The sequence below is a fragment of the Lissotriton vulgaris genome, chromosome 1_1, assembly GCF_964263255.1.
Source record: "Lissotriton vulgaris chromosome 1_1, aLisVul1.2, whole genome shotgun sequence".
Taxonomy (NCBI): domain Eukaryota; kingdom Metazoa; phylum Chordata; class Amphibia; order Caudata; family Salamandridae; genus Lissotriton; species Lissotriton vulgaris.
The window spans coordinates 2017974447-2017989419 of record NC_141685.1 but is presented as its reverse complement, the minus strand read 5'-3'; the positions used below and the strand labels follow the sequence as shown (position 1 = coordinate 2017989419).

At 44.8% G+C, this 14973-nt stretch overlaps 1 protein-coding gene across 1 annotated transcript in view; it reads left to right on the top strand.

Moving 5' to 3' along the window:
• The window catches only part of LOC147751542 (uncharacterized), a 785370-nt gene that overhangs the window by 508815 nt on the left and 261582 nt on the right, over positions 1-14973 (top strand). The window contains exon 5 of the mRNA XM_086938708.1: positions 13184-13290. Coding sequence (XP_086794834.1) covers positions 13184-13290 — 107 coding nt within the window. The remainder of the gene's footprint in view (positions 1-13183; positions 13291-14973) is intronic.

The following is a 14973-nucleotide window of genomic DNA, read 5'->3' as shown; positions in this document are numbered from 1 at the left end:
CCCCTGCTAGGTACTGCTACGAGTGCCTGCGAGGCGTCTTGCACTCGTTTGCTCCAAGTCCTTTTGTGAGCCTTTTCCCTTTGCATTAATCCACTCACGAATCGTAGCGTATGTAGCCTCTATGGTCCACATGGGCTTGTTCTACTATGCTCACATGCTCCTATGTTTACCCAGTCGACCCGCCTCCTTACCATCAATAATGCTGTTCACTGTCTCTCATCGGGCTCTCATTACCGTTCTCAGAGGCTAGCTCTCCCCGCTGTTGTTTTGAAAGCCGGTGAGCGCTGCGTGTATCGTCATCACGATGGGCGCCGCAGCACGTGACCCAGTCACTTGCAGCGGCCATCTTAGAATGGAGTGTACTTGCGGCCAATCCCATTGTAGTGTGCCTGTTTGATCTCACCACACCCTAGGGCTTCAGACATAAACTATATATTAGTTAGTCAAGTATGGATATGCTATTTAATTCATATTTACGCATTTGACTGTATTTCTGTCTCTACTACCCCAGTATATGACTCTCCTTGAAATTGAAATTGAAAATACTTGATAAAGCGCACTGTGACCTGGCGGCTTCCTGGCGCTGACGTAGGCAGATGATGAGGATGGAATTCTACTGAGGAAGTTTAGCAGGAGTACGCTTGAGAAAATAGGAATGTCTTAAGGGCCTTACGGAACTGGGTGTAGACTGGGGTGGATCTGATGGACAGTGGAAGACTGTTCCAAAAGCAAGGGCCTAGTACGGAGAAGCGGGTGCCTCCGGTCTTGGATCTGCGGAAACACGGAACATTTAGGAGGGCTTGGTTGGAAGAGCGGAGAGTACGGTTGGGAATGTAGGGGCTGATAAGAGAATTGATAAAGACCGGGGCAGTACGAGCACGGGCCATGAAGGCCAGACAACCGATTTTAAAAAGTGCTCTCTGGCGGATGGGAAGCCAATGGAGAGATTTCAGCACGGGGGTGATGTGAAGGGATTTGGGGAGGTGAAAAATGAGACGGGCAGCTTGGTTCTGAATAGCCTGAAGACGGCGAAGTTCGTAGGCTGGAATGCCTACGAAGAGGCTATTTCCGTAGTCAAGACGGGACAGAATCAGAGCTGAAATGATAAGTTTGAGGGCGTCAGAATACTACTAACTACGAGACAGAAATTAAGCATCTATTGGGAGCACGTCAGAATTATCAACCATTGATGCGTGACCCCACCGCCGACCTCCTGACCATAATAACAGCAATGGTAACGGATCCAGTCCTTCACTTCAACCCCGCCAAAGACAGGATGCTATGTTTGACTTCGCTCAGCATTCCAGGGCTTTCATACAATAACCCCCTGTGACAAGACCTTTGGGTGGGTGCTGTGCATCACCCTGCGTTGCACCATGATATTTTAAACCTACTTTATAGGAAGACCAAGCTTTTCAGGGCATTCTCAGTGAAACAATAGAGATACACTCTGAAAATATAACTAATATACAGTTTATGTCTGAAGCCCTAGGGTGTGGTGAGATCAAACAGGCACACTACAATGAGATTGGCCGCAAGTACACTCCATTCTAAGATGGCCACTGCAAGTGACTGGGTCACGTGCTGCGGCGCCCATCGTGATGACGATACACGCAGCGCTCACCGGCTTTCAAAACAACAGCGGGGAGAGCTAGCCTCTGCGAACGGGAACGGGAGCCCGATGAGAGACTGTGAACAGCATTATTGACGGTAAGGAGGCGGGATGACTGGGTAAACATAGGAGCGTGTGAGCATAGTAGAACAATCCCATGTGGGCCATAGAGGCTACATACGCTATGATTTGTGAGTGGATTAATGCAAAGGGGAAAGGCTCACAAAAGGAATCGGAGCAAACGAGTGCAAGACGCCTCGCAGGCACTTGTAGCAGTACCTACCAGGGGCGATGAGTACAAGGAATATATGCACCCATGAAAATTAGGGGCGCTGGTGTTAGGAGCAACCCAACATACACTAACCTAATGCGCATTTGTTGGTTGACGAGAAGCGACCGCAGCACACAGAGGGGGATTAATAAAGCATACAAGTGCATGAAGACCCCAGGTATGCTGGCAGACACCCTCATGAAGGTAAATTGTACCGCTTTCCCTGAAACACTTGGCTTTTAGAAATGTGTTAATGATATGGGCAACACATTCACTGGTGTCACTCTATGTTTTTATTTTTGTATGTGGTGTCTATGTGTCTGCAGATTTAATAACTGCCACTGTCCAGTGCAGTGTGGCAAAGGAAACCCCCAGCCCTGAAGTAGTTGCCACCCAACACAGATAGGCAACGAAACATGTTGGTTTCATATACTTTAAAAAGAAGCTCAACTGGAGAGTGTAGTTTTAATAGGAGTAGGTACCCAGCACAGAATAAAGCATATCAGAGAGCCAGGGTAATCTAACTCCATTTTTAACAGGGTACCAGACTGACTAGCGGTCGTGGTGCCCGGGGGGGGTAGGGGGGGGGGGGGGTGATAGATGCACATGAATACAATTAGGTTTTCACACTTTTGAGTTGTTTATCATTTTTTCCCATTGGTATTTTTTCCTTATTTGAAATTCTATTTCTTTTTGGTGGGAAGGAGCCGATGATCAGAAGTGGAACATACTGACGAGTACCAGTCAGCAGTTCCTTGGTGGTTGCTCCCGTGAGGTTCCTTCCTTCCGCCCACACTTTTTTCTTTACTCTTGTTGGTGGACACACAGTAGCGCCTGAGAGTGATTAGGGCAGACACACACAGGGAGACACACAGTTGTTACGAGGACATTATAGAGATAAGCACACTCTGTTGTAAGAGGCATAGTGAGAGATAGGAGTAAGTGAACCCACACACGCGTAACAACAGATGATGAAAAGGAATGTAAAGCTTATAGATATCAGGATCAGGTTTTGTGTATGAAGTTACTCTGCAACAGCAAATTTGTTCTAGCAGGCCCTTGACAAGAAGGAGTCCTGCCTTGTGGCACCCATCATCAGATACAACCAGCAGCATCACCCTGCTAGAAGATTCTGAAAATTGAGTTAGATGCTGAGTCAAAATAAAGAAATATTGACCCTGTGAAGGAGCTAATAGTATCTGGCTGATGAGAGGATTTCCCTGTGTGCTAAATCTGACTTTTCTCATTCTGAGCTTTTTGTGCCAGAACCAACTTCATCAGAGCCTCATTAAACGACTATCCGACTATCTAAAGGATATTGCTAAAATAGTGCAGTAACGACGGTAGAACTACCATTATGGGATGGGCAACACGGCCTGACACTAATAGGACCAATAGCAACAAGAAGGCCATCTGACTGGTGAGTGGTGTTACCGCCTTGGTGTCATTGCCCTCAAGTAAATCTTCTTCCTAATGGTTGATATATATTTTCAAATAGCAAAATGGGTCACTCTGCCATTGCAGCATCACTTTACCTATGGTCAGCTGCATCTCCTCAGTTCAACGAAGAACAGTAAATAGGCATCATTTGCACCAATTTACTCTGAGATGAGATATGCTATGAAATTAATTAAGAGTTGATGCAATAGTGGCAGGAAATTCAGTCATGTCTCTCAAATACACCAACATATCGCCAGCGGGTTTGGTCCCTTCTCTGGAAGCCCCATTCCTCACCATCAGATTGCAATATAATAGTCAAAATCTCCACCGCAACAGGAGAAAGGAGGGGAGAGAGTGGACTACTCTGCCTGGTGTCCCGTCAAATCAAGAATGGGCCTGATAGGAGCTTCCTCATCTTAATTCTGAATCATGGGCAGCATACACCTATCTATTCCATATCTCTCTAGCTTAGCACAAAGATAATCCCACTCCAGGGAAGCAAATGCTTTTTCATGTTCCAATACCATACATCCCACCCAAGGACAGAAATTTGGGGCAAACACCTTAACTCTGCAAAACCTGCTAAGGTTTAGGAAAATGCGAATTTCTGGCACAAAACCATTTTGGTTAGCATGGATTAACAAGGTGACCAGTAACAAAAGACAAGATGGTAGAATTTTGCCGCAAATTTTGCAGTCAGAGTTAAATATGGCATTGAGTTGATAAGAAGCCAGGTCACCTGCGTCCTAGCCAGGCTTTAAGTTTGAGATAAGGAGGGCGTTCTTAAAGCACAGGAGACACTCAGATCCTCAATTGCTGCCTGATATAGTCTCTCCAAATGTAGATTCAGCAGATCAGAGTATTTCCTATAAAATTCTATCAGTAGCCCATCAGAGCCAGGAGTTTTGCATGATATGAGTGAATGTACAGTCTCATTATTCTCCAAAGTGATCATAGTGTTGTCAACTTTGTTGTGTTGCTTATCCACGATTTGCATGGTCTGTATATTTCATTGAAAAAAAATCTATATCAATAGGTAGACAGTTGTGTGTGTGGAAGTGTACAAGGTGATATAATACTGGACAAACGCATTATGGATTTCTATTTTAGTACTAATTGTAGTGTTCAGGCCTGCATGGATGTATGAAATAGGGGAGTGTACACATTCTCGCTTATCAGCCAAGCTAATAGAATACCTGACTTATCAGCCTTAGCATGTATTTTCGCCACTTAGTTAGCATAATTAATCCACAGTAGGTTTCGAGGGGTGCTGCATAATTGAGCTGTGCTTCCACCAGCGTGTCCACATGCTGTGTGTTAGTAAACACCTTCAATCCTAGGTGGGGAAGGGAGTCTTAAAACATTTTATTCTCCAACTTCAATGTTTTCCTAGCCCCCACAACTGTATGTATGTAATGTCCCCTGGTGGTACCTTTGAAGGTCTCACACCCTAGAAACCTGAAAGAGGCAGAATTTATGCTTATTTTCTGGGTGCATCTCTATTGTTTCACTGAGAATGCCCTGAAAAGCTTGGTCTTCCTATAAAGTAGGTTTAAAATATCATGGTGCAACACAGGGTGGTGCACAGCACCCACCCAAAGGTCTAGTCACAGGGGGTTATTGTCTGAAAGCCCTGGGATGCTGATCGAAGTCCAACATACCATCCTGTCTTTGGCGGTGTTGAAGTGAGGGGACGGAGACTGGATCTTGCTAAGTAAGGTTTTATTTTAGTAAATGTCCTTTTACTCCTGGAGGTTAGTCTTTCCTGTGAAAAGGCTGCGTGATCCGTGGTCACAGGTCTCCCCTTCTTGGCATCTTCCTTTGCCTTGCTCGTGTCTCGGTGATGGTCCTCTTCCACCTCGTCCCGACAGAACATGCATAGACAAAACAATTCAGGATGTCAGGACATCGTCCTCTGTGTTTTAAATGCCCGTGGGGTCCCAGAGAGTAAGAGGAGCACCGCTGATTAAGTGATATGTACAATGTCTTATTTACAAGGGGGGGTGCGAGGAGCAGTAGTGAGGAAAGCGTGTTTTAGAGAGAGGGGGAAAAGAATAGCAGGAGAACAGGAAAGGGTATTTATACGGTAGTCAGAGGTTAGCAAAGTCTGGTATAAATTAGCGAAACGAGTTTCCTCGCCTCCCCACCCAACCTGAAACCCGCTAACGTACCTGCTGAAGCCACACTCCTCCTGGAGCATGGTGCGGCGGTTCGTGGGGACGTTGGCCTCCTGGCGCTCCAACACTCTCGCCCAAGCAGTTCGTCTCGCTATACGGCAAACCTTCTCCTTGCGCCTCCTGGATTCCACTTGTCTCCCAGCTCCGGTGATCTTCGGACTCTCTTCCTTCTCCACTCGTCACGCAAAACTCCTCTGGGGTGATGTCACACGCCGAACCATCTTCTTCCTCCTTTTTGGCCAATCCGACCATGGGCGCGACATTCGGTGGCGGACCTTTCTCTTCAGCACTGTACGCCCAATTAAAGGAGCCGAGTCCTAAAACTTCCTCTTGAGTCGGCCATAGAGATTGCTTGTCGACTCTCCATTCGTTCTGGTTAGGGGGGAGAGAGGGGGCAACATCAGAATCCACAGTCCAACAAAATGTTGCCCTTCTAAATAATACTTCAATTTGTCTATTGCCCACCGAATAGCGAGACATTCTCTTTCTACAGGGGCGTATTTGACTTCCCTGGGGTGTAGTTTCCTGCTAATAAATAGGATGGGGTGTTCCAGATTGTCATCCCCTATTTGTGACAGTACAGCTCCCAGGCCAGTGTTGGATGCATCAGTAGCCAGGTAGAAGGGTTTCTTAAAATCGGGGGCGATTAGTACCGGACTGGTGGTTGTGGCCGTTTTAAGGTTCTGAAACGCCTGTATTGCCTGGTCTGAGGGTTTCTGTAGGAGTGAGGGTTTTGTGACTTTTCTTAACAGGTCGGTGAGAGGGCTGGCCAGTTCAGCAAAATTGTGTAAAAACCTCCTATAGTAGCCTATTAGCCCTAAAAATGCCCTTAAGTCCCTTTTAGAGGTGGGAAATGGGGTGTTTAGGATGGCTTTGATCTTTTTGCTTTGGGGGGCTATTACTCCCTCACCTAGCATAAAACCTAGATATTTATCTTTGGCGAACGCGGCTCGTGATTTTTTTGAGTTGACATGAAGCCCTACTGTCCTCAAAGCTGACAGGATCATCCTAATATGCTCTAGATGTTCGGTCCAGGTTTTGCTGAAAATAATTATGTCATCTAAATACACAGCGCAGTATTTAGTATAAGGTTGAAGAACTTCATTCATGAGACGCTGAAAGGTTGCTGGTGCTCCATGTAGGCAAAATGGTAGCACGTTGAATTTGTATAGTCCATCATCCGTGGAAAAAGCCGTTTTGCATTTGTCTTCTTCTCTCAGGGGCACCTGCCAATAGCCTTTGGTCAGGTCATGGGTGGTGATAAAATGGGATTCGCCTATTCTTTCAATAAGCTCGTCCACCCTAGGACTGGGGAAGGCGTAAAAGGATTATATGGCATTCAGAGCGCGGAAATCCATACAGAATCTGGTCGACCCGTCCGGTTTCGGTACCATGACGATTGGCGACGACCATTGGCTTTTAGAGGGACGTATTACTCCTAGGCGTAGCATTTCTTGTACCTCCCGTTTTACATCTTGTCTCTTGGCGGCCGGAATTCTGTAGGGTTTCTGCTTGATGCATTTCCCCTTCTCTGTTTCAATCGTGTGTTCAATCAAGTGAGTTCTCCCGAGGCTGTCTGAAAACATTTCAGAGAATGGTTGTAGGGTCTCCATCAGTTCCTTCTTCATTTCTGTGGTAAGTTCCTTATTTTTTGGCAGCTGGTTAAGTGTAGAGGTATTGGGACCTATGGGCAGTACACACTGTGCTGATTTAGGAAGGGCCCAAGCCATTTCTTCAAGAGATTTATGTGGAAGGATTGCTGTCGGGAGGGCGACATCTGCAGTCTATATGTACATTTTCCCAAGGTTTCAATTATGGGGTAGGGTGAGGTCCCTGCCATTCACTCTGGAACTTCTTTGTTGAGGATGGTAGCAATACTAAGGCCCAATCTCCTACGGACAAAGATCTCCACTTTTTCCCACGATTATAGTACTTCTCTTGGCGTTGGTGACTCTTCTCCAAGTAAGCTAGGTTTCTCTGTTTCCCTAGTTTACTTTTCAGTTGCTAAGTATATTCCAGGAGAGACCGTTCTTCGTTCCCGTCCTCTCTTTCCCAGGCTTCTTTAGTTATTTCCAGAAGACTACATGGTTGGCGTCCATATAGGAGCTCAAACGCTGAATATCCAAGGCTGCTTTGAACCTGTGCTCTCAACACATACAACGCTAAAGGTAGTAATCGATCCCAATCTTTGTTTTCCACGGACAACATCTTCTTAAGCGTGGTCTTGAGCGTACGATTGTATCATTCCACCAATCCGTCCGTTTGGGGGTGGTAAGCCGAGGTGCGTATGTGATGCAGATCTAACGTTTTGCAGACTTCTTTTATGAGGCGCGATACGAAGGGTGTCCCCTGGTCGGTTAGAATTTCTTTGGAAAATCCGACTCTTGAGAACAATTCCAACAATTTTTCTGCGACGTTTTTGGTGGTGGGGGCTCGCAAGGCAAAAGCCTCAGGGAAGCGGGTGCTATAGTCTACAATTACAAGGGCATAGGTGTTTCCTTTAGCGGTACGGGTAAATGGTCCGATTAGGTCCATACCCACCCTCTCGAATGGGGTCCCGATTATAGGGAGTGGTTGAGGGATACTGCCGGGGGATTGTACAAATTCCTTTTCTGGCATGTTTCGCAAGTGCTACAATATTCGCTGGCTTCCTTATATATACCTGGTCAGTCGAAGTGTTTAAGGATGTTTTGTGTGGTTTTCCCGGACCCTGAATGACCTGCAGTCAGATGTGTGTGGGCATAAAAGAGGATTTGTTCCCTGAAGACCTTAGGCACTAATAATTGTCGAGGCTCATTGGCCCTCCCTTCTCTATACAATAAGTCTTTTTCAATTATGAACCTAGGATAGGTGTTGCTAGGGGTTGTCAGGGCTATGTGGGCCCGTTCCCAGGCATTAAAGAGGGTAGGATCGTTAGATTGGGCAAATCTAAAATTGCGATCTTAGGCCCAGGGCTCAGCGGTTATGAGTGTGGACCGGGGAGTTTTCATTTTGGTTTCGCCGGACTGTTTCACTCCGGCTTGGAACAAAGACAGAAAGTCCGGATTGTCTACCCCAATGATTAAATCTTCAGGTAGGGATTCTACGGCTCCTACCAGTATGGTACATGGTGGCCTACCTATGGGATGTAAGGTTACCATGGCTAAGGGGTAGGGCTTCACGTCCCCATGGACGCATCTCATATATACAGTTTTTTTGGGGAGTATCTGTTGTGAATGTATTAGCCTTTTCTGTATGACGGACTGCCTACACCCCGAATCTAGCAACGCCCGTATACTCTTGCAATTGACATTAACACGTACGTAGAATGAGGGTCCCATTTCGGAGGTATACATCAATGCTTCTGGGATGTATCCCACCTCCATTGGTTCTTCCGCCAGTTTTCTAGGAGGGCACAGGCGGGCAAGGTGGCCCCATTCTCCAGAGTCAAAACACTGTGGTCCTCTCATGAGAGGTGGTTCAGGGCGAAGGGGTCTATACTTTATTTGTTCAGTCCCAACTTTGTTCTTTTTCTCTGGTTTAATGGCCGGGGTGGATTTGGATGTTTTGTCAGTCTCCCATACCAGAGCACGAGGTTGAGGCCGGGTATAATTAGCAGCCATCTCTATGGCTTGAGCAGGTGTCAGTCCAGAATGCTGCTTGAGCCACCGTTGAGTCCTATAAGGGAGAGCCTCCATAAACTGCTCCAGGTAGATACTGTTCATAATGTCCTCTTTGCTACTGCTCTCAGGTTTTAGCCATTTGTCGGTGGCAGTTTTCAGGCGGAAGAACAAGGTTTTTTGATTCTCTCCTTGTATCCCTTTCTACTTTCTGAATCTAACCCGATACGCTTCTGCGTCAGGCCCTAAGTGACCAAGAATTATAGCCTTTATATCCTGATAGGGTGTATCTCCGGCTGCGTTTGCAACCTGGTAGGCCGCTTGTGCCTCGCCTGACAATAATGGCGTGAGAAAGTACGGCCACTTTTCCTCGGGCCAACCACAGGCCCTTGCGGCTCTTTTAAAATTAGTCAGGAAAGCGTCCAGGTCTTCCCCAGCTACATACTTTTGCAGTGACACTCCTGATGGATGGGGTACTGGTGCCATTCTTTCAACCATGGGAGGAGCTCCAGGGGCCTGTATCGCTTTTTGCAGTCCCTCCATCTGTGCTGCTATGGTATTTTTGAAGACCTCCCGGTCTGCATCGACCAACGTCATCTGACCTTCAATGGCCCACTCCAACTTTCCCTGCCCCTTTATTAGATGCTGGATGATTTGGTCCATCTTGAGTGACGGGATGGAAGTGGCAGATCCCACTTCTGACACCAGTTGTGGCGGGGTTGAAGTGAGGGCATGGAGACTGGATCTTGCTAAGTAAGGTTTTATTTTAGTAAATGTCCTTTTACTCCTAGAGGTGAGTCTTTCCTGTGAAAAGGCTGCGGGATCCGTGGTGACAGGTCCCCCCTACTGGGCGTCTTCCTTTGCCTTGTTCGTTTCTCAGTGATGGTCCTCTTTCATCTCGTCCCAACAGAGCATGCGGAAACAAAGCAATTCAGGATGTCAGGACATCATCCTCTGTGTTTTAAATGCCCGTAGGGTCCCAGGGAGTGAGAGGAGCACCGCTGATCAAGTGATATGTACAATGTCTTATTTACAAGGGGGGGGTGCGAGGAGCAAGGGTGAGGAAAGCTTGTTTTAGAGGGAGGGGGAAAAGAATAGCGGGAGAACGGGAAATGATATTTATACAGTAGTCAGAGATTAGCGAAGTTGGGTATAAACTAGCGACACGAGTTTCCTCGCCTCCCCACCCAACCTGAAACCCACTGACGTACCTGCTGAAGCCACACTCCTCCTCAAGTGTGCCGCAGCGGCTCGTGGGGACGTTGGCCTCCTGGCGCTCCAACACTCTCGCCCAAGCAGTTCTTCTAGCTGTACGGCAACCCTTCTCCTTGCGCCTCCTGGATTCTGCTTGCCCCCCAGCTCTGGTGATCTTCGGACTCTCTTCCTTCTCCACTCGTCACGCAAAAAAACTCCTCCAGGGTGACATCACACTCCAAACCTTCTTCTTCCTTCTTTTTGGCCAATCCGACCATGGGCGCATCATTCGGGGTCGGACCTTCCTCTTCAGCACTGTACGCCCAAATAAAGGAGCTGAGTCCTAAAACTTCCTCTTGAGTCGGCCATAGAGATTGCTTGTCGACTCTCCATTCGTTCTGGTTAGGGGGGAGAGGGGGGGCAACATCAGAATCCACAGTCCACCAGTTAAGGGTAGTAGTTCCGCTAGGTCCCGGTTCGTCCGCCCCGCTACACTGTCAAACCTGACAGGTACGCTATGCGCGAGGGGAATAAAATGATTAAATGTGAGCTCCATGGTTGTTTTGTTGCCAACTATCCGCCAATACCCAATGGTCCCCAAACCATCAGGCAAAATGCCTGTATTATGCCTGTATTATGAAAAGTGGGCTTCTGCAATAGTGGGGAAAATGAATATCTAATACACAGTTAAAGTCCCCACCCAACAACCAAGGGATTCCCGCTCATTATGCTAACTTGGTTGACTTGTTATAGGCACCTTTTACATGTTTGTGACTTTCCTGGCATTATGGTGCCAGTCCTTAAAATGATGTAGGTCTTACTTGACAGGAGAGGGGCTATTATTAATATTAGAGGGCTCTGGCATAGTGGCTCCATTGTTGACATATGGTGCAGGTGTTCAACATAATTCTGGCAATAGCTGCCATAAAGGTGGTGAAAATCCATGCCATGTGGTAGACATCCCTGGTGATTGATAATAATAAATTGACATGGAAGTCAGATTTTGGTCATCTTTGAATCTAGTAAATGAGAGTAATTTCAAAAATGACAACCTGATGTTTGAGATCAAACAAGTAATGTCTCAAAATGAAATGTTGGTATTTCAGAGCAAGAATTGTGTTTTGTCCATTGTAATGACAAACGTTTGTTTGAGGATGTTAGCATCTGTACTAACAAAATGGCTGATTTGATCTGAAGTATGTGTGTATTTTCAGAAACCGGAAGGCTAATTAATGTTTGAGAACAAAATGTCTGCACATCTGAACTATGTTTAAAGCTGAGAGTTGAGCGATAATTCCTACTGATTTCACAAAACGTATACCTAACCTTGGTCGCCAGAGACACTTTCTGCTATTGCTCTTATTTATTTACTTATAGAAATTTCATCATCTACATTTACAAATATTGTTGTGATATTATCATCACTGCTGACTCAGGCTTCATTCAGCATCTAACACTGGTGTAGCATGTCTGCTTTCTGCTTCTGTAAGATTTCTGTAAATTGAGTAGTAGCTCTGTGGTATGAGCCTGCACAATTTCTCTAGCTGTTCTGTGAATAGCCCGTGATTATGCGATATGTGTAGGTTTTGATCTTTCTACCGTATGCTTTCTAAATAGATATTGAGCCACACATATTTCACTGAAAATTAAATTAGAAGAAGCAGGGTAGATACATGAAAGGAAATAGACTATAGAACTGAGGACAGATGCCTTATACGTCTTGAAAAATATAGGCCACATAAATTGCATACCCAAGTTTTTTTTTTAACTCAGTAGCCTGTTGTGAGGTAAATATGCTTCAAAATGCAGTGGCTTCCTACCTTTTTCCCCAAATGTTTGTTTTCTGAGGACGAACCCCCAACAGCCCCTAGCAAGGGTACAGCTTGATTAGCACACAATTAAAAAATTTGAATATTTTATTGATGTCTATTTAGAACCCCCAGTGTTTGAGCCTGTAATGTTCATGTGGAAAATTTGCTGTAAAATGCACCATTGGGCAGCGATTCCTCACCAGTTTCTCTCGAGCAGAACCCAACCCTTCCCTCCAATCTTCCCAGGGGCATGTTCGAACTTTCCTGCTGTGCTAGCTAGGCCTGGGCTGTAAATTCCGTTCCGCTTGCGGAATTTGCTGAATTTGGGTAATTTCGTGTTCGTCGGAGAACACAGAATTGCCCAAAATTCCGCAATCCGCTGCTTTGCAGAAGTTTTTGCTTGTTTGCGCTTTCAAAATGCGTGTACGCAAGATATTTCTCCCCGAGCACACAAACAGCGTTTGCGAACAGGAAAAAGGCATTGCAAACGGGCGGAACAAGCAATTTCACGTGTTAGTGGAACTTTTGCGTGCTCGTCGATATTTTTTACTATTTTGCGGAGCTTTGCGTAGCGCAACTATGCAAATTCCACCCACCCTAGCTACTTCAGTTCAAGGCGGGTATTTATGCCCTTTCTTTTTCAAAGTTCACAAGCTACTTCCACTGGAGAGAGAGAGAGACCTGACGAACACACACACACTCACAAACACCCTCCCCCGACTGAATGACATCGACACAATGACAGGGATACATGGACGTTAGAGGTAAAAAGAAACATAAATGGGATCATAGCCAGTAAAGCACAGCTATTGCAGGACATTATTCAAAGTCTCCAGTCAGGGGGTATGCATTTCTCAGAATAAAGCCTATGACGAGAATATAAAAGAATCATCTTAATTTTTCACAAGAAAATGACTGAAAAGAAACCCAGGATTTCTATTATCTCAAAATTTTGGAAAATGCATTATGAAAAGACATGCTTAGGATGTTTTTGTTCACTTTAAACCCCAAGCATGAATGTTTCTTCTTAACTCTCCGAAATATTATATTTTAATTTCTTATATTTTTTCCTGTGTTAGAAAACCAGTGATTTTTCAAAACTTTTGGATGAAGTCAAGGCAGATCTTGCTCTGAGCGAAAGTGAAGACATAAGTGAAGATGAGGACCAGGACATCAGTACAGCACGGTAGATTTCACTGGCCACACAACTATTTCTAAAATGTGCTATAATGAGTTGCATCACCTCACCTTATAAAGAATATAGCAGAAGGTGCAGTCTGATATGTTGTCATAGTATTGTTATCTACTCATTTTTATTATTGCTAATATTATTGTACTGTTGTTGCTTCGTTGCTAATATTGTTGAGCAAAAAAATAATAAGGATAATTTATTGTTGTTGCTTTTATTATTGGTAGTATTGCTATATTAGTATTATTATTGTTATTAATACAGCTACTACTACTAATAATAATAATGGTTTAGAAAGGACAGTGTCAATCATGTCACTGTATATTAATGATTACTGATCTACAGAAAGAATAGATGGTGGCTAAAAGAAAATCTTTTTTGCCAGAAAATGAGTATGTGCTGTCTTGGTTTCTTCTGCTGATTGATAGCTTTCTTTCATCTTCTACTACTGTTTACTTCTGTGTCATTATTTATGAGAAGAGAGGCACTTTTGGAGTAAATTACTCAAAAGTGTGTGGGGCCCAGACTCTTCAATTTGGTGTCACCAGTGCTTAATTTGTACTGGTGTTTGTCAGTGTTTAACATAGGCATTTATTTGTAAACTGGCACCTATTTCTGACAGTCTACCACATGGTGGCAATGTCGGGCTATATTTTATCAGAGCTCATAAGCTGCATATTTTATATACATTTAAAAAAAGCAGTGGGTCAGGTCAAATGTTCAGCGCTAAGTGACCTGGAATATTAAAAATGTAATGTTTGTGTTGCTTGACGGTAAAAATGTGGCATTTCTGTCTGAGACAGTGGGTAGTGCAGTGGCAGCTGGTGACTGTGAAAGTGGTGGGTGTAAAAGTAACTACCGAGTGGACCATGGCAAGTGAGCGAACACTAGCGACATAAAGGGGGTACAGGGAGTTTCTCCCCCCAAGAATTTTTGTTAAAAAATTGGCCAAAAGGTGTATTGTCAACCTAATTTGAGAAAGCAAGAAGGTTATTGAAGCAGTTGTGAAAGTGTAGCTATTACATCGCACTTCCCCATTCTGGAACTGAACCCAACTTCAATGAACATGTACCATGCAGATCACAAAAAGGGCATATAATGTAACTAGTTCAGTGGGTTACTGCTTTTGTCAGAGTCATGCTTTTCTTACTTACAGTTTAAAAAGTTACAAACCTAAGATAGCGGAGTAACTGTCATCAGAGAGCTGCATACAAATTGCAAGGCATAGGTTAGAGCATTATGATTTTTTTCTACAGTCATTCATTATCCTAATATTGCTAAAAAGGGTTCATTTGGCTTGAAATTAATTCTTATTTGTAAAGTCGCCACAACCATGGTGTTACAACTGGTTTTAAATGATACGTTTGTGCTGCTCCAGACCAAACAGTCAGTCTTAACCTACACTGCCTACCATTATGGATGACATGTGACACCTGCACCATGTAGTCCACTTTGTTTTATCTAACATTCCCTATACAATAATTTAAACACATATGCCATTGTCTCTGTATAATGTTTGTGTGTATGAGATGTAAAGGGCTCTGAAACCCTATACTACACTGCACTTTATAACAAAAGAAATGCGTGTGAGAGAGGGTCTGAGGGGAGATGAGGGAGGAGGCTCTGTAGGAGCACAGTAGATGCATAGAGACAAGAGACTCCCTGTGGATTTGCCTTACA